The sequence below is a fragment of the Vipera ursinii genome (assembly GCF_947247035.1).
Source record: "Vipera ursinii genome assembly, chromosome: 4".
Lineage (NCBI taxonomy): Eukaryota > Metazoa > Chordata > Lepidosauria > Squamata > Viperidae > Vipera > Vipera ursinii.
Window position 1 is genome coordinate 15,610,782 of NC_139514.1, and position 23,586 is coordinate 15,634,367.

General features: G+C 37.9%; 1 protein-coding gene across 5 annotated transcripts in view; it reads left to right on the forward strand.

The window, feature by feature from the left end:
- Positions 1–23,586, forward strand: part of LOC310639665 (transcriptional coactivator YAP1-like) — a gene marked incomplete at its 5' end in the record, with an annotated part of 109,037 nt that overhangs the window by 62,415 nt on the left and 23,036 nt on the right. For 3 of the 5 annotated variants that reach the window (XM_083361481.1, XM_083361477.1, XM_083361478.1), the window contains 2 exons: positions 8,476–8,591; positions 13,319–13,432. In XM_083361481.1, the coding sequence (XP_083217607.1) occupies positions 8,476–8,591; positions 13,319–13,432 (230 nt within the window). The remainder of the gene's footprint in view (positions 1–8,475; positions 8,592–13,318; positions 13,433–23,586) is intronic. The other 2 variants (XM_083361479.1, XM_083361480.1) reach the window with 1 other exon arrangement.

Genomic DNA, 23,586 nt, shown 5'->3' on the forward strand with positions numbered 1-23,586 from the left:
AACATTTAATAAATAAATTAAAAATAAACATAAACCTCTATTGTAGTTTGAATTTTTTGCAAGTCGTGATCACTATTGCTTGCTCATGAGCTAAATGCTTTAAATAATATTTCTAAGATATGTGAAATTGTGAATTTCAAATTGCAAATGTACTTGATTATCTTTATTGCATGTTCCTTAGTACTATTTATTTAAAAGCATTTCATCCTATTAAGGCATTAGTGCTTAGTCATGTTTACAAATTGTTCCACAATGTAATAATAATCAGTGAAGTCTTAAAAGTTGTAAATGAAACTATATATACCTGTCGTTTTATGATAGTTATGATAGTTCTTCATAAAATAGTGAGATGAGATTTCACCATTCTTTTTGTCCCTTTGTCCCTACTTTTCCCTCTATATCAGGGGTCCCCAACCCCTGGTCCATGGCCCAGTACTGATCCACAGCATGCCAGCAACCGGTCCGCACAAACAAAGCCCCATCCATGAGATGCAGGCAGTACACAAAACCACGCACTTTCCGGTCCATGGAAATACCTCTCTCCACGGAACCGGTCCCTGGTGCCCAAAAGGTTTGGGACCTCTGCTCTACATCTTTATAAAAATGTAAATAAGCAGAAATCCAACACATTTCTAACATAATCTTTTAATTCTCTTTTATGTAAGAAAGACTATGTAAGCTCGATTTTCATGAGTAAATTTTTGAAAAATTATTTTCAACCTATTAGCTAGGCTCATTGTGAACAGTTTATAATGATTATTAAGTGATGGTATTGGTCTATAATTTTTCTGCCAAAGTCAAATGCTTTCTCCTCTTACATTCACTGCCATTGTAGCTTTGCATGGTAGACCCCTGTACTATCACTCAGTAGTCCTGTGTAAGGTTACTAATTCACTTCTAGAAAGGAGTCTTCAGAGACACCCCCATCTGGCTGATGTGACCAATTTACATAGCACTTCAATTCACCTGAATTCCCAGACTTGGATAGGCAGATTCTATAGTCTTGCCCTGTTATTTGGAAATTTTGGAGTCTTTTAACTTTGAGGAAACGGATAGAATGCTGACTAAAATGATTTTCCAGAGTTCATAAACCACTTAATATTTAATTATTCATATTATGCCTTGTGTGGCAAGCATACATGGGTTTTGCATCTCTGACGCCCTGAGGAATGCTGGAAGCTGATTTCCCTGCTCCCTTTAGTATGTTACTATATTTATTTTCAAACATTCAGGGAACCTATGAATGATGTTGCTTTTCCCCATGCATAATTGCAAGACTAAAATATATAAAGTAGGATTGCAAGATGCATTTAGTTGATTCAGACTTTCACATGCTGATGGATTGGGTTATAATTTCAACTATCCCTGTCAGCTTTACCGTTGACAGTACTGAATTTGGATGAAGGAATGTATAGAAGTCATATTCATCAGCCACATAGTTGTGGAATGTATACGTAGAGAACAACTTCAAGTAGAGCTAAAAGGGGAAAAAAGACTCACAATCCTGTCTTTGAATCATTTGAATAATTTAAAATAGTACTCATAAACAGTGGCATACAGAAGTTGACAGGCCGTTGTTTTGAAGAAGAAAGATGTATTTAATTCTAATGCGGAAAATAATTAACTAGATTGATTTAAGTGATTGTAGAATTTTTGTACTTTGGAAACTCAGAGCTTATTGCCCAATTAAGTATGTAAGTTAGGTTCAAGAAGCCATCATCTTATTACTACTGTTGCTTGCTCATGAGACCTTACATATAAGATCCTGCTCTCTAGCAGAGCTGGAAAAACTGCATCTTAAGAAATGTGATTGCTCAATACTGATGGCTTGAAATACCGTAAGTTCTACATGTGTTTCTGCATTCTGATCCTCTAGTCTATTCGCTATTCTTTTCACTTTTTATTCTGGGCCAGATTCATTGATTTATGCTTCGTGCATCATACTCACTCATATTGTTTGCATGGATTTTCTCTCCAGTGCATTTCATGTAAACCGATGACTGTAAATTGTTATGACTTGCTTATTAGTGCAATGTCTAGAACTTGTTTCTCTGCCATTAATTCTACCCATATTCCTAAAATATTGGATATAAAGCTGTACGTGTCCATATTGTGGATACTTTGGAATCTAGCTAACGAAAGGCAGAACTATATTTAAGAACCTAAAGCTAAGCAGTAACAGGAGTCTCTTCATTTTCCCTACTCCTTGAAACCAAGAAGAAGAAAAAAGTCTCCTCTGTATGGATAGAGGACTGTAAGCTCCCCCACAGTTGCTTTGGAACAAGATGGGGGGGGGGCTGAATCAATCAATTAATTAATTCTGTAGCCCAGGGTTAAAATGAGGGATCCTTGGTGATCTCTGAGCTTGCTTCAGGAATCCCTCTATGTTTTGTGCTTTTGTAATTTATAGAACTATATATAGAACTGTCCATCATATTTATATTTTAATGAAATAACTTCTCCATTTGTTAATCATTATATTTTCTGGGGAAATGAAACTGTTAATACATAACTAGCTGGAAATATGCTATCAAGTATGCATATTTTGTCCTGATGGACAAAATTACTAGGATTTATAATAAGTTAATAATTTCCAAGCTGTACTAAAAGTATTAAAATAACTGTTCTGTATAGTAAATATTGAAGGTGTAATTGAATCCTTGCTTTCTGAATTAAATAAAGGATTTATGATACTTCAGCCTGAATTTTTTTTTACTATATTATGCTAGTAGTGTTAGCCACTGGTGAGATTTCTTGTGAAAAGCTGACTTCCATTGTAGTATGACATTAATAAACATGGTTTTAATTTGTGTAATGTAATTGTAGTTTGTTGTGTCTATGCTTTGTATTGACAATTCTGGAAATAGACGAAAGCAAATGTCTAGTAGTGTAAGCCAGATGAGAGATTTTTGTATGAGGAACTGTAACAAGATTACATAGTCAACAATAGAGCATTGTGAAGAGAGTAAATTAAACTTGTAGGTTTAGTGAGCTTGAGAGCAAGTCCAAGCATGTGACTTTATAAATAACAATTTCACAACGAATATAGGCTTGGTAAGCAGCCCATAAATCTGGCCAAACAACCTGCTGAGCATTTTAATGCCAGCTGTGCCATCTCTACTCTTTGAACTGGCTACTGATGAGAAAATTAAGGAAAGCTGAAATTAAGTAGGATTCTGTGGACAAGAACAATTTTATACTCTTCGTGAATTTAGCCCGTATCACTTGTCTTTTCTGTCAAGGAATATGGAATTATTAGATTAAATCAAGAATTCAAAGGATTTTGATATACAGGAAAAAGAAATACAGCACCGGTGGAATGCAACAGATGGCACATCTCTTAGGACATACGGTAGTAATGCAAGCTTTGTCATAGGAGCTATTGTGTGACTTAATTTTTCCCCCAAGTCTTCTGTTCCAAGCAGAAGGGAAAATACAGAGGAGAACACAATTTGGATATGTAGAGAGGTTATGCTTCTTCACTTGCACTCCCCTTCTCCAAGTATACTCTTCAGCTAGGTCAGGGGTAGGCAACCTCGGCTCTTTTATGACTCATGGACTTCAACTCCCAGAATTCCTCAGCCAGCCAGCTGGCTCAGGAATTTTGGGAGTTGAAGTCCATGAGTCATAAAAGAGCCGAGGTTGCCTACCCCTGAGCTAGGTAGACAAGATTTGGAGGAAAGTACTTGTATACACTCTTTTTCTGGCTTCCCTAGAAGCTTTGCAGACTCCTTTTCCTTCTTCAGTATTCTGTTGTTCTTCAACAGTACAGAGGTAAGAACTCCCTATATTCAATCATTTAAAAATACGACCCCTAGTTTAATATAATAATATGCATTCTTGATCAGATAGAGAGAGATACCTATCTCACAAAACATAACTGGGTAGCATACAAGTACAGCGACAATTACGCGCATACACAATATATCGTTGAACAGCTTCTCATTCGTGGTTACATATTGCTCTATCTGCAATAATAATTGCAAATAACAGGTACTTTATATTCTACTTAGATCTTGCATTACACATCAGTGATAATAGGCCAAGAGTACTGTAGATGAGGGTTAAATAAAAGTTAATGTAAACAAGTTGAAACTTCTGGAAAGCTTGATATTTGGGGGACAGTGTTGTTCCTTGCCTGGATTTTACTTTTGTAGTTTTCCTATGTTTTAAAATTTCAGTATAAAAAAGTCCCTAGATTCACTGAAGAGCAATTTGGCAGCTTTAACTTTTGGAAGACGAGGTAAATATTTTTTTCATAATTTGAGCTCCAGTAAAATTAAGACACACTCCCATTGTCAATATAAACCTTTAATTCTTTTTTCACTTATTTTTTTAACCTCAGAATTTATTTATTGATAACATATCTATTAAAATTAAGGGGTATAAATTAATTGGCAGTAATATTCATTGTGAGAGTGTTCACCTTTCCCCTTAGAATCAAGGAGCTGAGACAAAGTCTTACAGTATACTTTTGGCGTGCAGCATTAAAGGCATAATGAGCTATCTAGACTAGTACTGACTGTATTAGAGCTATAGCAAGCAGGAAACTGCATGCTTTACTCTTGGAAGTGACTGGCTGAAAAGTTGCCTTCTAAGAATTTACTTAAAACAGTGGTAGAACTGGTAATGATAAGTTGTTTTTTCTGTAGGATTATTAAGGGCTTCTGTCCAGCACTGTTTCATTTGTAAAGTTAAATATATTTTCTTCCAAGTCAGCTGCTTACCTTATAGTGCTTTTTTTTTCTTTTGAAAAGAAGCAGGATAACTGTAATATGAGATTCATGCTGAGTAGGAGTCAGAGATATGCCTTAGTTAGAACAACAGGCCATATTAAAGGACTGAAAGTCAACTCTTTGTAAACACTGGGTGGGCTGTGGTTTGTCTTGAAAGGATCCGTGAGAAGTTGCTGCTAATGTTTTTGTTTTAATAAAAATCAGTCAACTTCTTCTGTTAATCTAATTTTTAAAATTAATATTTGAAGCATATTGTGGGTTGGTAGTTACTGAGCTACATTTTCCTATAACCTTATTCTATTTCTGATGAGAGAGAGAGGGAGGATTAGTTAGGATTTGAATGCATCTTTATTAAAAAGGGATTGGAAGAATTATATGGAACTTTCATCACTTCGTTTTGAATAGAGACCAAATACAACAAGTTACCGTATATACTTGAGTATAAGCCGAATTTTTCAGCCCACTTTTTGGGCTGAAAAATTCCACTTCGGCTTATACTCCAGTCAACAAAAAAACTTACCGAGGACTTGTGCGCGGCCGAGGCTTTGGTGCTACTTTCAGAGCCTTCTCCGCTAATCAGCTGTCTGCCCATCAGCTGTCCATAGGGATGCTGCAAAGCTCTCCTTCTCTAGGCCTTGGACTCCCTCCTGGCTGAAGAGTAGATGAACCAAGCCAGCAAGGAGACAAAATGTTTCTGCAGCTGTTTTTCCTCTGAAGTTTTTTTTTTTTAAAGTAATCTCCGAAGGTTATGCCAGAAAATGGAGGACGCTGGGTCTTTGCAAGCTTTAGCTGTCCGCCTGGCTGCCTGAAGGCCGCCCTTTTCAGGCAGTCTGACAGACAGCTAAAACTTGCAAAGACCCAGCGTCCTCCATTTTCTGGCACAACTTTTAGGTCTTTGCAAGCTTTAGCTGTCCGCCTGGCTGCCTGAAGGCCGCCCTTTTCAGGCAGTCTGACAGACAGCTAAAACTTGCAAAGACCCAGCGTCCTCCATTTTCTGGCACAACTTTTAGGGATTTATTATTATTATTCCTACTACTACTATTACTACTACTACTACTTCAGGAGTAAAAAGTTGCAGAAAAAAATTCTCTCCTTACTAGCTTAGTTCCTCTACTCTTCCATCTGGAGCCAAGGTAAGATTTTAAAAAGGGATATTGGTTGGAAGGCAGAGGGAGAGTTTAGTTTTAGCATCTAAAAAAAGGGGGGGGGAAATCAGCGAGTACATCCCAACCAGCTTTTTATGTTTTTGTTATTGAAGAAATATGGGGGAGGGGGAGGGGTTCTGGGGTGGGTTGGGGAGGGGATAATATTGTAACTTCAATAAAAATTTTCAATTAAAAAAAAGAAATATGGCTTTCTGGGGGAAGGTGGGGAGGGCGTTAAGGAAGGAAAGGGTTTTTGGAAGCTCGTCCTGAAGCTGCCTTTTGTGCAAGGGGCCTTTTCTCAAAGCCTAGAGAGGCAGCTTTGTTGCCTCCCCGTAGACAGCTGATGGGCGAACACCAAAAGCTCCAAAAGGCTAGGGAACTAGTCCCAGAACAAAACGGAGACCTGCCTGGCGGCAGAGGCTTGCAGAGCGCGGATCCAGCCTCCGAGGCATGCAGAACGGCGGATCGGCTTATACTCGAGTCAACAACTTTTCCCAGTTTTTGGGGGTGAAATTGGGGGTCTCGGCTTATACTCGAGTCGGCTTATACTCAAGTATATACGGTATTGAAAAGTACATTGCAGGCTGAACTAAAGGAGATCAGAAAGTGTTTTTCAGTGATATATGAGCTGTGACTTTGATTACAGGATTCTAGTGAAAAGTTCACAACATTAAACATGGGAAATTTTTTCTACAATAAACTGAATGTTTTTTAGCTAAAAAATAGTAATACTGACTGATGGATGTGTGTGTGTGGCAAAATGGGCAGTCATCTACAGATATTCTCCTCTGTTAATTGAGGGCTTCTTGTGCTTTTCATTTATCTAATAGTACAAATGGATGAAAATTTTTGGCACCTCCACTTTAGTGTTTGCATGAACTTAGTGAGATGGGGAGTGTCTAAATTGGATGAATCAGTCTGCTGCTTTATATCCCATCCCTGCATCTATTATCAATTTTGTAGAAAGTTATGTGTGTCTGTGTGTGAATTAGTGGTGTATGTTCTAGGTCAGTGGCCCCCAATCTTTTGGACACCAGGGGCCGGTTCCGTGGAGAGTGAAGTTTTTCTGCACACTGGAGGGGGTGTGGTTTTACATGCTGCATGCATCCCAGGGATGGGGCTTTGCTTGTTTGTGCGGCCTAGTTTCTGGCACGCCGTGGCCTGATGCCGGTCCACCCCTGTTCTAGGTATTTTCTTTAGGAGTTGTGTTCATGATGCAATTTCTCATGCAACTTATCTTTCAAAGAATGATGGTTGCTTTCTTATCATTTTAGTGGGCATGTGTGCTATTCCAATCAAACAATGCTGACCCAGATCTGTAAATTGGGTTAAAAACAATACAATAAAAATAAATTGGTAATATTGCACAACCTACATACAGCACCTTTATTTACTTGTTTTGGAAAGCAAGGTTGGGGTTCTTCAAAGTTCTTGGGGCAGAGAGTGTTTTAAAGGGGAGTGCTGTGGTCAGGTGCTTCTTGGGCCCTTCACATGACATTGCTTAATAGATGGGATCCAGAACATGGCAACTTCATCTGATCTTATAGTGCTGGCAGAAACAAAGGGAGAAAGGTAGTCCTACAAATAACATTACAGGTAATCCTCAACTTGCTACAGCAATTAAAACTAGAATTTCTGTCACTAAGCAATGAGGTCATAAAGCTTGACTGCATCACATAGTAACAGCAATGCCTATAGCCTTGGTTGCTGCTGTTAACCAAATCCCATAATCATTAGGTGAGGCAGCTTCCTTTCAGTTTCCCACAACAAAGTCATTGGGGAAGCTGATAAGAAGTTGTAAGTTCCATGCCAGCTGGCAGACAAGTGACTCAAGGAGGCTGTGAAGAGGTGCGTGGGAGGGAGGGCACAAAAGAGTGCACTGGAGGGGAGGGAGGGGCATGGGCATATATGAGTGGCCAATGTGGCTTGAGCACAGAGGGGCTAGGGGAAGGTGTGCAGGTAGAAAAGACTTACTCCAGAAACTTGTGGCCTTCCCTGCAGCTTTCTCAGATAAGTCAGTGGGGAAACTGGCAAGGAAAGTTACAAATGGCAATCACATGGTTGTAGGGCTGGAGCTAATCATAAGTGCAAACTGGTTGCCAAGTGCCCAGATCACAATCACGTGACTGTGGGACTGCTGAGATGGCCAGAATTCCAAGGACCAGTGTAATGGAAAAAGACCTTTCCTTGAAATTAACATTATTCTAGGAACACAAACAATTCAGGAAATACCAGTTGGCCACCTTCAAGATTGAAACCCAACATTTGACAATCTGCCAAATATTCTAAATGCTACCCTAGATGGGCCTATGAATTGGTATATGTTCCAACAGGATTCCGTTTGACTCGAAACATCAGACCTCACGTGACACAGATTTACAGATTTATTCTTTTGAAGTATTTCTGAATTTCAAAAGCAACACATATCAGCAAAAATTCTTGGACACTCTGCGCTAATTCTGCCTCCTGGCTGCAGTGATTTGGAGCAGATTTTTTTCAGGACTGTATTCATTGCACATTTTCTAATTGCTCATTATTAAATTTTATATTGTTTCACTTACATGGTATTTTAACACTGTTCTATTTTGCTTTAGTCACATTGATCAGACAACAACATGGCAGGATCCAAGGAAGACTCTCCTTTCCCAAATGAATGTTACAGCTCCTACAAGCCCTCCGGTGCAGCAGAACATAATGAATTCAGCAACTGGTAAGGAGAAATCAACCAAAATTTCTAGAGAATTGCAAGTTTAACATTAGTATATAAAGTTTATGCTGACCAGTGTTGTTTCTCATTATTGCTGAGATTTTTTTACTGAAAGTGGATCTTTAAAGAGATTGTCTTCCATAAGTGTTTATCAAACAGATATTTCCTATGAGAAATAAGACACACAAATTTATGAATAGAAAGTGTTATGCAAGTGAAGGTAGCAAGCTTGATTCTTTTGAATCATTCTAATTTTTAAAACAGTACACGAGGATTTATGCAAGATGCTTAAAAATATATGCAAGTCTTCATTAGCCCTTTCCCAGGCTTTGTCTTGTCATGCTGAAAACTTTCTCAGTTTTGTTTCTTTTATATCTTGCTGCATTTATTTCTTATTATTTTGTTTGATATGACTTCATAGTGGCTTTTGTTGGCATTAGTTTGTAATATAAAACAAATCTTTGTAAAACATCAGTATTGTTTTCTGAATTCCGTGTTGCCAAGTGATTTAAGCAATCCAGAATGCTTTTTTATAGTAAAGGCATGTCAAACATATCTGTTCTTAAGACCATGTTACAGCTGTGGAAGGCAGCTCAGTGATCTTGGAAAGGGATGTAGCTGCCTTAAGTGGTTGCTTACTGTTTTTACTTGGGATGTAAATTTCTCACACAGTCCTGAGAAATCTGAATGGACTAGGCTTTGGATTGGAGGAAATCAGACTGGAGTGTTCAAGGGGGAAGGGTGTGGCTTCTCCCCTGTTGGGTTTTGTCATCCAACTTTTTTTCTTAGCTTGTTTTTGGCTTGTCATTCCCACCATCTTTTCATTCTTCTAATGAATAATTTTCTGCCTTTAAAATAATATTCAAAGTAGCTTACAAATATATAATGCACAAAGAAAGTCAACTATAAATGTGCAGGACATTTGAAACAAAAAATAAAGCATACTCTACAAAATAACAAGAGTATTGGAAGAAAAACAAACACTGATTTTTTTGGCAACCATTTGAAGGAAAGATTTTTTTGAATGAAGATGGGTCTCGGATTTACAAAATGGCACTTTTTACAGATTCTGCTACAGATACATTAATAATCAGTACAGATAGTCCTAGACTTACGACCACAATTGGAACTGGGACTGGAACTTCCATTGCTAAGTGATATGGTCATTAAGTGAGTTGTGCCCAATTTATGACTTTTATTGCAAGACAGACAGACTGATTGACTAAGCTGAAATGCTGAAATGGTTTAGTTCTGTCCCTGCTAGGATTGTGAATCAACAGACATTGGAACAGGCAGTCAGAAAACTTGGCTGCAATTTCCCCAGTAAGAATATGCTAATATCTAATATCTGTCTGCTACAAGTTTTTGTACAGTGAGTGATCTGAAACAGTTGCCTTTCCCTGACAGAAAAGTCCTGGATTATTAATCTGTAGCTTCTCCGTTCATTTTGGTAGATAACATCCAGGCTCTCACTCTGAATGATAACTAAATAGGTCTTAATAATCCTCATCTTAGTCCATATCTTGTCCATTTGAAATAAAAATGTAGACTTTATTAAAATATTTGTATGAGCAAATACTTTTATGACTAAGAAAACAAGTGTTTTACTCTAAATGGTTAAGGTTTGTTCCATAGGCCTCTATTCTCCATCTCCTTCCTAGAAGATTAAGAAAAGATGATAATATACATACATTGCAGAAGTTGTTCTACTGTTATTTGTTCCATCAGCATGTTAAAGGAAAGACTTCTATTTGAGAATATTGTTTGATTATTCAAGAGAGAAAGAGTTCATTTAAAGTTACAGAAAAAGATGTTTGTGGAAATCTCCAGGGATTTTTAGCAAAATAAGTGTGTTTTATTTTATTTTTTTAAAACCATGATTTAGAGAATGGTAAAAATTTCACAGTAATTTTTGAATCTGTCTATGCAATAAGACATGTTGCTGATTTGAAAGGACATTCTTTGCTGAGGAATAATAGAGATTTGTAATTAGTCATACTTCCTAAGCTTGGTGAAAAATGATAATTATGGGTATCTAAGAATGTGGAGAGAATACTGCAAATGATTCTGGTGGCAAATGTAGTCTTAGCAGCACACTGATTCATCTTGGCCCAAGATGTAACAGTGAGACATGATTTAATGGCATTGTATGAAGTTCAGGATTTTTTTGTGAAAATAGTATTTAGTATTTGGTTCGACAACATACTAATCATAAGCAGAATCAGTGGTTGAAAAGAGACAGTTATTTAATGGTTTTATTTTATTTACAGTATGTAGCCACTCATCTCAAGTACATAACTGGGCAGCTCACAACATTAAATGATATAGCAGTTCTTTGCAAGCCTAACCTGGCATTCTCATTTTTATGGAATTGCTTTATGGTATTTTCTAAGCAGAACAAGGTCAACTTTGGCATTTTTTTTTGCTTCCTTGTATTTGTGTCATGGTTCTGATAGATGAGACTAACTAAAACAACTCTGAGGCTTGAGCTTTCCTCTAAGAACATGTTTATTGGTTACAAAGTATTGGCAGGGTCAAAAGTGAAACCAAGACTAAAGTTCCCTCCAAAATGTTACAATAATACAAAGTTAAACTTCCCACCCCAGTACTGTGCAATCAACTATGTTTCCCAATAGAATAGTTTGGCGGGCTTTCTAACATATGGTTCTACCCCCAGTCTAACAAACAGAAATGACCTTGGTTCCCACAGGACAGAATTGTTTAGACTAGCATAAAACTCCACATCCCTCCCCCCATTCTTGTGGCAACCGAACACGAGCAAGATGGCTTCAGCCAGGTTTGGTGAAGAGTTGACAATTTGCTCACATCAGAGCAAAGCAGTTGTGAAGGGGGAAGATTATTACTAATATAAAATGAAATGCATTATCCTAGATTATGTATTGGAAGTTTTTTCAAACCATGGCTTATTAAAGCAGACAAGATCAACTTGTCTTCAAAATTAAAACAAAATTCTGACCTTTTTTTTTTAAAAAATTAGCTCATTTTATATACATGGAGGTAAATATAGTGATAGATGCAGGCACAGATATAGACTTCCTACAGTTAGGAAACAAGGCACTGCACTATAGCCCCAAAATTTAACAGTTGAAAAGGGTTGAGGATGGTATGGGAAATAAGAGTTAAGAATATTTGCCACAGTTGTATTGGATGAAATTATAGTGTTTTAGCAATTTTGTTTATTCTCAAGCTACAGAGTTTGATGAGAGTTGGAGTAATAAAGCTAGCTGAACTCTGTCTTATCAATTCTCTTTTTTTAAAAAAAATATATATAAACAAAAGTAAAATGAGCAAAGATTTTGGCAGCATAACATTATTCTCGATGTTTTGAATTTTTCAGAAAGACAATATTGCAAATAAACTTTCCTATTTTTCTACACTCTTCATATCTTCCTTTTATTCTCTCTTGGTTGACCTTCCCAACTTAAGGGTTTGCTCTCTCTTTTTCTTGAAATAACACTGAAAAGTTTGTTAGCTAATCACTTTCACTTTCAACATAATTTCCATAGATTTTCATAATTAATGTGTTTCCCATTGAAGCTAAGTGGAGCATGTTCTACTGTGATATTTCAGTATGGAACATTAGCAATGCTCATTAAAACAGGCTGTTGCTGTTCCCAGCTAATAAACAAGCTTCTCCCTGATTAATGGTTTATATAGTTCTTTTATTCTCTAATTTATTTGTGGTCTTACCAAACCTGTGAAAACTACATAATTGCTCTTCCCATTCTGTAGGACAGGGGCAGGCAGCCTGTTGCCCTCCAGTTGTTCATGGTTAAAGATAAAAAAATGGTCTGAGATTTGTGAAATGATAGTTCAAAGAATCTGAAGACCATCAGGCCCCATTTGCTTTTTATATGCACCATAGAAGAGGGGGAGAAAAGGGATTTTTTTCTCAGAAGATATCCATTAATTTGCCAGCGAAAAATTAGCATAAATATTGCTGAGGGGTCCGCGACAACCTGCATTAATATACACAGACTCTTTATTGAGTTATTGCAGGATGTTGTTTTTTTTATATAGAATCCCCGCTGTTTCACATAAAAACAATTGTACAATATAAGGAATAATGTACAATATATGGAAAATTAACATAGATAAATAGGAACAGACATGTGCCTAAAACAGCGCTTTGAAATGTCCTGAAATAGGAATGTGAATTCAGCTAATTCTGAAAAAGGTGCCAAGACAAAAATGAAAATAGGAATAGTTGTTTTGTCTCCTATTATGAAGCCAAGCAGTAGAGCCTGGGCTTGTAATTTATCCCTTTCTTTTCGTTTTCACAATAGGAAGAATTTAGAATAATCAAAAGATGGGGTAAATTTTAGGGCATTTTTATTTTTTTTATTTTTTACTCTAAATATTTGAAACAAATGTTTTATTGCAACACAGCTATAGTATTCTTCTTTTCCCTTAAACCAGGGGTAGGCAACCTTGGCTCTTTTATGACTCATGGACTTCAACTCCCAGAATTCCTGAGCCAGCCAGGCTGGCTCAGGAATTCTGGGAGTTGGAGTCCATGAGTCATAAAAGAGCCAAGGTTGCCTACCCCTGCCTTAAACCCTCAGAGCCACGATATGCTGAAACAATTAGTTTCATATGTGCTGTGTTTTATGTAAATTAACTGAGGTTTGATTCTTTTTTTTTTAAGCTTAGCTACTTTTTTTCAGCATAGCACAGCCTACTATGAATTGCTTCCTTCTGTGTTACAGGCCCGCTCCCTGAAGGATGGGAACAAGCCATGACCCAGGATGGAGAAATTTACTACATAAACCATAAGAACAAGACTACATCTTGGCTAGATCCAAGACTTGACCCACGTTTTGGTAAAAGTTCCTGGCACTTAAAATTCTTCCCTCCACCCACCTACTCACCCTTTCCCCCCATTTAGATAAAAACTAGTGGCTATAGCCAGAGACTTGGCTAATGATTTCAAATTAATTTGAGAAATTCACCCCACCCACCCACCCATCTTGATGTCTTGTGCCTTTGCCCACTCCTACTAACAGCATGTAACCCTTTCTCTTCCCCGAGGGCAAGGCGAAACTTCCCGGAAACACTCTCTTTTCATTCGTCTCATCATATTTCAATTTTCTGTTGCCTCTCCATCCTTTTTTTCAGATTTGAATTTTTCCACTGCTATTACATTTGTTATTTTTATGGTATAAATGTAGAGATATTTATATTGCCATTTGTTTCAGAGATAATTCAGTTTTCTTATTGAACGTGATGGTAGGGTAAAATCAACTTTAAAAAGTCTAGTTCATGATAGTTTTTAAGCCTGTATGCTGGCTTAACAAGAAGCTGATATGAAACTGAATATTAATTTAGCTTTCAAATCTTCCTTTAGATTTATGTGTCGTGGGGCATTGTTTTAGGTTTGTGTTCTATTATCAGGCATTGTTAGGCAGTATAAATTCTTGTTAGTATAATTTTTTTCCATTAAAGAAAGCAGTGGCAGTTATTTGTTGTTTAAGCTATCATTATCAGTCTTGTACTCAGACCTAAGAACTTCCCCACAACTGCAAAGTAGAATTTTTTTTAAATTACAACACCTTTGTTCAAAATTTACAGCTTCCAATTCTGTATAATTTCCTTTTCATGAAATAAGAGTTCATGCATAAGAGAGTCGAGCAAACCCCATTAAAACTAAAAATGTCACATCGTTACTTTTTAAAATACTCCACTGAGGACCAAATAATTTTGGAGAGCTAAAATACTAGTGTCTGATGCAGTAATATCACTTCGTACTTTATCCTTTGAGATGAATTTTCTTGAGCATAAAGATTACTAGAAAAAGTTAGGTTTTAATTTTGTTTCACTTTTAAACAATTGCTGATGCAGAGGCAGCAAAATTATCCAAAAGTTTCAGTTTTCCCCAGTGGATTAGTAATTTGCAATGTTTTTCATGTCCAGTGCAATCCTATGTATGTGTATTTATATGTTAATCTTACAGTGATTAATTGGGCTTCCTAAACTGTGACTTGTAGTGAACTTTGTTTGGAATTTAAGCAGTGAAAGGTACTTTGCAACTAATACAGGAAAAAGTAAAGAAATTGCAATAAAATATTAGCCTATGCCTCTTTCTTTAATAAGAACACTTTCAATTCAGATCTGCAGCATAGCTGAAGTTTCAAGAGTGAAGGAAGAAAAAGAAATATTCCCTTCCATTAAAATCTTCCCATTCTTTATTAAAGGGACGCAGTGGCTCAGTGGGTTAGGATGCTGAGCTTGTCGATCAGAAGGTCGGCAGTTTGGCGGGTCGAATCCCAAGTGCCACGTAACAGAGTGAGCGCCTGTTACTCGTCCCAGCTTCTGCCAACCTAGCAGTTCGAAAGCACATAAAAATGCAAGTAGAAAAATAGGGACCACTGCGGTGGGAAGGTAACAGCGTTCCGTGCGCCTTTGGCATCTAGTCATGCCGGCCACATGACCACGGAGACGTCCTTGGACAAGCGCTGGCTCTTCGGCTTTGAAACGGAGATGAGCACCGGCCCCTAGAGTCGGAAACGACTAGCACGCATGTGCGGGGGAACCTTTACCTTTTACCTTATTCTTTATTATGTAATGAGAAAAAGGAGATCAAAGACTGTCTTAATTCTAAAATGTAACAGAGATAGGACTGACTATCGTTATAACTTTTAATTGCTACTATTATTATTTCATTCAAGATGCTATAATAGGACTTACATTTCCAGTTTTTTTCATATAGCAGCTCTGTCAGCTGGCCTGAATTGACTGATAGTGAAGAACCACGAATCTTTCACCAGTTCTAGTCCTATACTTTATTAACAAATAAGCATCTGGCTCTAAATGGCAGAGGTGGGGCAGCTTCCGGAGAGTTGCAGAAGAAAGGTGTTTTTGTTTTTTTCCTGTCTTATTCTAGAAGTATTTCATAAGATGTGGGGGAAAAATGAGTTGAAAAGCTCTTTTAGCACATAATTCATTTCTGTTACCAGTTCTAAATCCTGTAAAAAGTCAGGGGTTATACGCTACTCCACATACAGACTCTTTTCTTTTCCATTTTCTTTAAAATTATCACTCGCAACGTATTGGTCACATTTCCAGACAACCAGGTGCACAGAACATTTCTTCCTTCCAATCCTCACATTGTACATGTTGCATGGATGCTCCTGCAGTTCAATTCTCACAGTGGGTCTGTAACTGCTCCATAATACTGAAGGCTGCTTAGCGGGATGGAATAGGAATGACAGTCCACAAGTTACTTCTTAGTCCAATACTTGACTTATTTCATTTGAAAGTATTGTTCTGCATATTTGGAGTCTGGCTGAATAATTGAAACTACCATAAACTGGAAGAGCTTAATGGAGACTTCCACTGCTTGATAACAGCTTGAAAAATTATCCTAGCTTTCATCAAATTGGACAAAGCAATATTTAAAACAGTACATAAATCAAGGATGATATTATTATCTGCTCACAACAAATTGAAGACACAGTTGCCAGATTTTTTAGCCGATGTTGGCCTTCATATACATCACGTTCTTCCCAAGAACCTAGGGCAGGGGTAGGCAACCTTGGCTCTTTTATGACTCGTGGACTTGGCTGGCTCAGGAATTCTGGGAGTTGAAGTCCACGAGTCATAAAAGAGCCAAGGTTGCCTACCCCTGACCTAGGGTGTCGTAATGAAATGTGCAATGTAATCTGGGTTCCCAGCAGGGAGGGACCGTTTTCCAGAGAGCAAAGAAGCAGGGGAGCTTGCAATGAAAGAGGGTTAAAATAGTTCCTCTGTAGCTATTCCCAGAATATATCTTTAGTTATGCCAATAGTTGCTTTAGTCTGGCAAGATTCTGTCTATAGGTGGAGAGGGATAAAGGAAACTACTCTTAAGTTCTTGGGGCCTAGCAAGTTGTGCTAGAAAAGGCGTGCTTCTTTGCTCCCATAAGATGACAGCATTTAATTGATGGGACTTGGAGTGCATCCATTCTGCAGATGATGCGTTTAGGCAGAGGCATGTTAGTATCTAAAGAGGAAGGATGTGGATAATCCTGTATCTAAAAATGTGGCTTAATCTGTTTCCCATAAACGTTTGCAGTTAGCATACCTAATATTATTATATGATTTTCAAAGGCAGATTAGAAGTGTGGTAAAGCTTTTGCCTCAAGCAAGACTGCCTGGTACTGAATATATTAGCCTTTGCCTTTTTCCTAATTGTCCCTGGCAACCTAAGTTACTGTGTGGATACTTTTCAGGTTTTCATAAGATTGCTTTTCAAATGTATTCGTGTTGAATACATACTCTTAATTTCCAACTACTGATGTGTACCTTCATTTGAGTGAAAGGTGATGTCTCTTTCAAGTCAGTTCTTGATTCTGCTCTTATGACTACACATATATTTGTAAAACCTCCCATCTCACAAAAAGAACTTTGAGTGGTGTGAATGATCAAATAAAAAAAAACAACTACCGTACATTAAAAGATAAATGTTATAGAAATGAATTTACAGACTCTAGGCAAAGAGGATAAAAATGGCTGCTTTAGCAATGGAGTCATCTGAACATGTCTATGTAATTGGCTTGATAGCACATAGAAGTGCTTTTCCTCCAGGATGTGTATACTTCCCGTCACTGGGATTTCTTGATTGTCTTCCATCCATGTATTAATGTCGCCTTACAGTGTAGATGTAGATAAAATTATCCAGGGACTATTCATCTGCTGAGACTTAAATGGTACATATCACACAAAGTCTGTCTGTGTGTGTGTGTGTGTGTGTGTGTGTGTGTGTGTGTGTGTGCGCACTTTCAGGTTAGTCTTGACTTCTAGTGTCTGCCTAGACCAGGGGTCGGCAACCTCTGCTCTTTTATGACTCGTGGACTTCAACTCCCAGAATTCCTGAGCCAGCATAGCTGGCTCAGGAATTCTGGGAGTTGAAGTCCACGAGTCATAAAAGAGCCGAGGTTGCCGACCCCTGGCCTAGACTAATCCCTGCAGTTGTTCTTTCAGAAGTGGTTTGCTGGTTAAGGGTGATAAAAGTATTATTATTATTAATATTTTCATTTTTAAAATGAGCCTTGAAATATTTTCTGAAAATATAGGCAAAAAATGATTGATCAATTAAGCAATATTATAAAATGGAAGAAGAGACCAATTTGAGCTTAGAGCCACGCAGGTGGTACCCCAAAACACTGGGGTAAGTGACACATAAATCATCTTTAGGAGAATGCATCATTGATGGGAATCCCCTTTAGTGAAGCTTGTCAAGCCTCTCAAAGGGTCTGGGATAGGAAGAAGTGGGACAGTGTTTCAATCAAGGTCATGTCACTGGCAAATTCTCGGAGTTCAAATCCACATGTCTTAAAAGTTGCTGAGGTTGAAAAGGGTACTTCTACAGGGAAAGAGTAGATCAACTACTACGTTGCACATTTGAGTTGTTTGTTGATGATTTGTAAAAAAAAAAAAACAAATTTCTTTTTTTGCTCTTTTTCCCCAAGGCAATTATGGTTTTCTTCTTCACAAACTTTACTTGTGAAACTTAACTAAAATTTATCTGCACTAAAACAGTGAAACAAATGCATCCTTCAGGAAGTAGGGTAGTAATGTGAAGGGGCATAACTACTTGGTTTAAGCATTCCATTGTTTCCTAGGATTCTTAAATGGCAACATCAGTTAAAATAAGATCTTCAGCATCTAAAAAAGAAATGCATGTGACTGTTTTATTTTTGAAACTGAATAGTTTCCCTTTTTGGGCCCACTGTCTATGCTTAGTCAAGACAAGTTTGACTAAATGCCAGAAGTTTCTTTTATTATTATTTTGTGTTTGGGCTTTTAATCTGTTTCAGGTGGGAGGGAGGGTGGGAGGAAGGAAGGAAAGGAAGGAAGGAAGGAAGGAAGGAAGGAAGGAAGGAAGGATTATTTAGCAAAGGAGAGCTAAATAAGAAAAGAACAAAACGAAACACAAGGGCTTCCCTGAACTCCAATGGCAAGTGTGAGATAGGCTGCTATTGAACAAAGAAAGGAGGCTTCCTTGAAAATGAACTTTTTCTGTGCTTATGATAAATATATTACAGATTTCTGTGCCAAGGAAGTTGTTCCCCTTACAACTTCAGTTATATGAGTGCTTCCTCCAGCTTAAGGACCAGCAGAAAAAGTCAAAATTAATTCCTTAGATTTCCCTTGATGAACATGTGCAGAAAAGGGTGGAGGATGCCTACATTGCCTGTCCCTTCTGTTAGAATCACTTGGAGTGATAAAAGAGGCATCATGAAATATTGTAGTGGACGGATTAATTATTAGAAATCATTCTTTCACACACCCCTCCCCATCCTGAGGGAAGAGAAACTTGGGATTTAGCAATTTAGAAATTATTGGACTTAGCTCTTAGACTTATATACCGCTTCACAATGCTTTGCAGCCCTCTCTAAGCGGTTTACAGAGTCAGCATATTGCCCCCAACAATCTGAATCCTCATTTTACCAACCTTGGAAGGCTAGGTCAACCATGAGCCGGTTAGGATCAAACTCTTGGATGTGAGCAGTGAGTTAGTCTACAATACTACTTTCTAACCACTGCACCACCACGGCTCTTGATGTTGTTGAACTAAAGATAGTGCTTTAGATAAAAGTTATAGATCTTGTGCCTCTAGATATATCGGATAGGAAAGGTTGCTTCATCTCCCAGAAGCATTATTTGTTTGACTGCCCTGTATCTTGCTTTCTTGATACCCCTCCTTCTTAAAAAATGGTTGTTTTCAATTCTGTGTTGAAAGTAGAGGATTCTGAAGTTTATTTATAAAAACTTGAAAATCTGTTTGGAGGAATAAATAATTATTTATAATAAGTATAATAATAATTTATATTTACTGATTTACATCTTCTAACATGCTGAAAAATAATCCCAGGTGAACCCTTGGATTAAGAATTTAAAGAAGAAGTTAAAAGTCAGAGTAAACAGAATTAAAGGACCGGGACATATACTGCAGAAACTGTCTGTTGCAACACAAGAGTCAGAATGTAATAAAAAATAAGCAGCTATAACAGATATCCTATTATTCAAGCACTTTGGAAATCAAATGCATTGAGTCTTGGTCATCACAGAGTATTTCTTCCTTGCTAGTTAATGAAATAAAGACACATCTGCATTTCTTTATATTAGGTGGTTTTTTTTTACAAAGCTCAAATATCGGTAATGAAATGCAGCATCTTGCTTGCACTTTCCATTCAGTTCAGCTTTTATGGGAAAGTTTCCAATTGTCCCACTGTAGCTCTTGACAGGCAGATAGAGAACTTCAAGCAAATTATTTGTCCACAGTTTTTCGTACAGCGTAGCAGTAATAGAGAGGTGAAGGAATCACTGGAGGACGGAGGAAGTGGGAGTAGCAGATGGAGGAGGCAAGCAGGTGTTAGCAAGCAATGTAAGTATATGTTTTGGTGAATAAAATATGCAGAAGTATGCACACAAGTTCTCACTTGTACATCCTTTTTTCCGAAGACTTAAACTGGCATCCAGTGAGCCCTTGGGAACAAAAAGTAAATAAATACAGCTATTCCTGTTTGAGTGCTTGACAAAGTAATCCTGCTGACACTGTCTTCGTAGAGACAGTGATCAAGGTATTAGTCTAGGTAGGCTTGATAAAACTTTTTTCAAAATGTTATCCAAACAAAATCAAAATAGGAGAAACAGCAGGCGTAACGCTTTTGGTAATGTATGTAAAGGGCCATATTCTCAAGTAAATAAGTGTCTGGTTTTGATTGGGAGCCACTCAGGTTTCAGCTATGTACATTTTTAAAATAAAACAAATACATAGACAACTTTCATATTTTCAAAGCTACATTTCAGATTTGTAAAGCTTTTCTATAACATTGACAGCTTTGAGAAGAGAGGATGAACTGTTACTCTTCTAAATGAGCTCATTTCCCTCTAGGGATGCAGAGAAGGTTCTTTCCCATCATGAGCATTGGATTGTAGTTCCACTCACAGTCTTCTCAGCATCTCTACAGTTTGGAGAAGGAATAGGTGGAGCTATGATGTCCTTTCTGCATTGGACAGCAAAATGACACGAGCTCCCCTTGTTTGTTATTTTCTCTAAATTATGGCTTTGAGAACTAGATAACTAGAACTAGATGGGTCACATCTCTGCTTTCTTCAGTCAGTGGTATCCGTCTGTATCAAGAATTGAATGCACAATTAGTGTGTTTTTTCTCTATTTTATTTAAAAATATATTCCTGAAAAGGTTTATGATCGTATTTTAAGAATACTGAGAATTTTTTAAAAATAAGTTATCTTACTTACACTTTATAACTTGATCGAACCATTTTATAAAATGTGAATAATATATATACATTCTGTGCAGGTTAGTAACAATAATAAGACATGTTAGGGTTTGTTAGTTTTCAAGTAATATAAAAGCGAGTTCTTGGCCTTAGTAGTATAGAGATTCTGAAATCATGAGCATGTCTAATAAAGTGTCAGAATCTGAAGAAAAATTGACCCATGCCATGAAGGGCTTTACAGGTGATAACCAACATATAAAATTGCACTTGGAAGGAAAACAGCAGCCAGTGCAGCTCGCAAAACATCAATGTAACATGGGCCACCCTAGGGGCCCCAAGAACTCCCCATACCACCACATTCTGCACTAATTTTAGTTTTGAAATATTCTTCAAAGGGAGCCCCCTGTAGAATGCATTGCTGACCAGGGCTTGAATGATTGAATGCAGGCACTCCCAATCCAAGAAAGGATACAACCGGCGTACAACATAGAGTTGTGCAAAGGTGGTTCCAACCAGGACTGCCACCTGTTCTTTGAGCAGAAGTCGCGAGTTCCAGGAGAACCCCAAGTTGTGCACTGGCTCTGACTGGGGTAGTGCAACCCCATCCAGAATTGGAGATGCTGAACTCCTGGATCTCAAAAGTCCATGTACATAAAGCCACTTGGTCTTCCCAGTCAAAGACTGTTGGGCCCATCCCGACCATCATAGCCTCCAGCCACTACAAGAAGGCAACAACATCATCACTTGGGTCACCAGGGGTAGAAATGAGAGTATTTGGTATCATCCACTTACTGATAAAACTTCAACCAATGGTGATATATGACCTCACCCAGCAGCTTCATGTAGAAGCTAAAGAGGAGTGGAGAGGAGAGTACCAGTACTGAGCCCTGCAGCACCCCTCAAGGAGCTAAAGTGAATTGGATCTCTTACTCCCTATTATTTGAGACTAGCCTTGAAGAAAGGAGCCATGCCTAGCCTCAAACAGTGGGCCCATGGTTGATAGTATCAGAGGCTGCTGAGAGGTTGAATAAGGGTGTTTGTACCACCCCCATCCCACTCTCATCAGAGATCATCAACAAATGGAATCAAATGTTTTTGCCCCATAACCAGGCCTGAAACCTGACTGGAAGGGGTTCAGATAATCCTTTTCATCCAGGGCCCTCTTGAAGCAACCACCTGCTCTACCACCTTCCCTAAAAAGGGAAAGTTGGAAACTGGATGAAAATTGTCCAGGAAGGTTGGGTCAAGAGGTGTTTTTTTTAGAAGGGGGCAACCCAGAGCCAGGAACGTCCCCTCCTGCAGTGAGGAACTAATTACTTCCTAAAGGCATCTGGTGGTCACCATCCTGGAAACTCATCATCCAGGAGGGATAAAGATGTAACTGACAGGAGGTTGCACTGACAGCATTGAGGACCCTGCCAACTTCATCAAGTCCAGCAGGATCGAACTGTTCCCAGGTAACTAGGTAAAACCTTTCTCCAGACATTTCACATGAACCCACACACAGATTCCAACTGGGAACAAATTCGAGTGACTTTGTCCATCAGGTATGGAACAAAATCCTCTGCAACCATAAAGATGATCTTCCGAAACAAACACACACACACACACACACACACCAACAAACCAATCTCAGGAAGAACCAAGAGATCGTGAACTTGGCAGTACCCTGCGGACACAATAAGAGCAGAGAAATGATATTTCACCACTCATAACTGCCACAACATGGGCCTTAATGGCAGCTCTTGAGTTATGTCCAATTAGACATCCCTCATCTTCCTCCTGTGGCGCTCTAGGTATCTCTTAACCCTTTTCAAATCCACAATTCCTCCGTGAAACTTGCTGAAAAGTTGAGCAGCTTAGTGATACGTTATATTAAACTTCTCACTGAAGGCTACAAAGGAACCAGTTTTTAATTCACTTGTACAAATAGAGATTCTCTTATATAAAAATAAGGTCTGTCTACTTTTGCTTTGCATTAAATCAAATGATTAACATGAAGAAGTACCATTTTTTGTAGGTGTATATGGTCATAAGTACTTACGAGACCGTATTGAAACCAATACCCTTCCATCTATATGGACATGGGAATCCTGGGGGAAATTTCATTAAATATCTAAAGCCAGCATAGTCTTCCATTTTTTCTATTGAGACTTGTGCCTTTTAAGTTTGCCCATAATGTATAAAATGTGAATGTTCAAATAAAGAACCTTTTCAGTTCTTTTTTTTATATATAGACATAACATTAAATCCCACATAGAACTTAACCGGAGTGTAAAGCCCTTTGAAAATAGTTGGATTAAGTTCTAAAGAAACATGGATATACTTGTTTATGATTTGGTTCTTTGTATTTACTAGGTATTTAAGAGTTTCCAGGATTTTGGTCTTTAGATATTTTTTTTAAAAGAAATACTGTACAGTTGTCTTTTAGACAAAATGAGTAGGGTATATATATATATATATAATAGACTGGATTTTGATAATTTCAGAAGAATAACTGGATAATATACTGCATTAGAGCAGCAAGAAAATGATTAGACAACATTCTTTCCTAAAATTATCCTTGTTAAAAGGCATGGTGGTTTCATGAAACTAAGATAGGTAAACAGCGCATTACTAACTTGTTCCTTCACTTCTTCCAAATCCTTTTTCCTCCTAAATCCTCTGTGAAACAAAGACTTGCTTTCTTCTTGTCTGCCTGTGAGGTCTTTGCTACTTGCCCCGTGTGGGTGTAGAACCCCATATTTAAA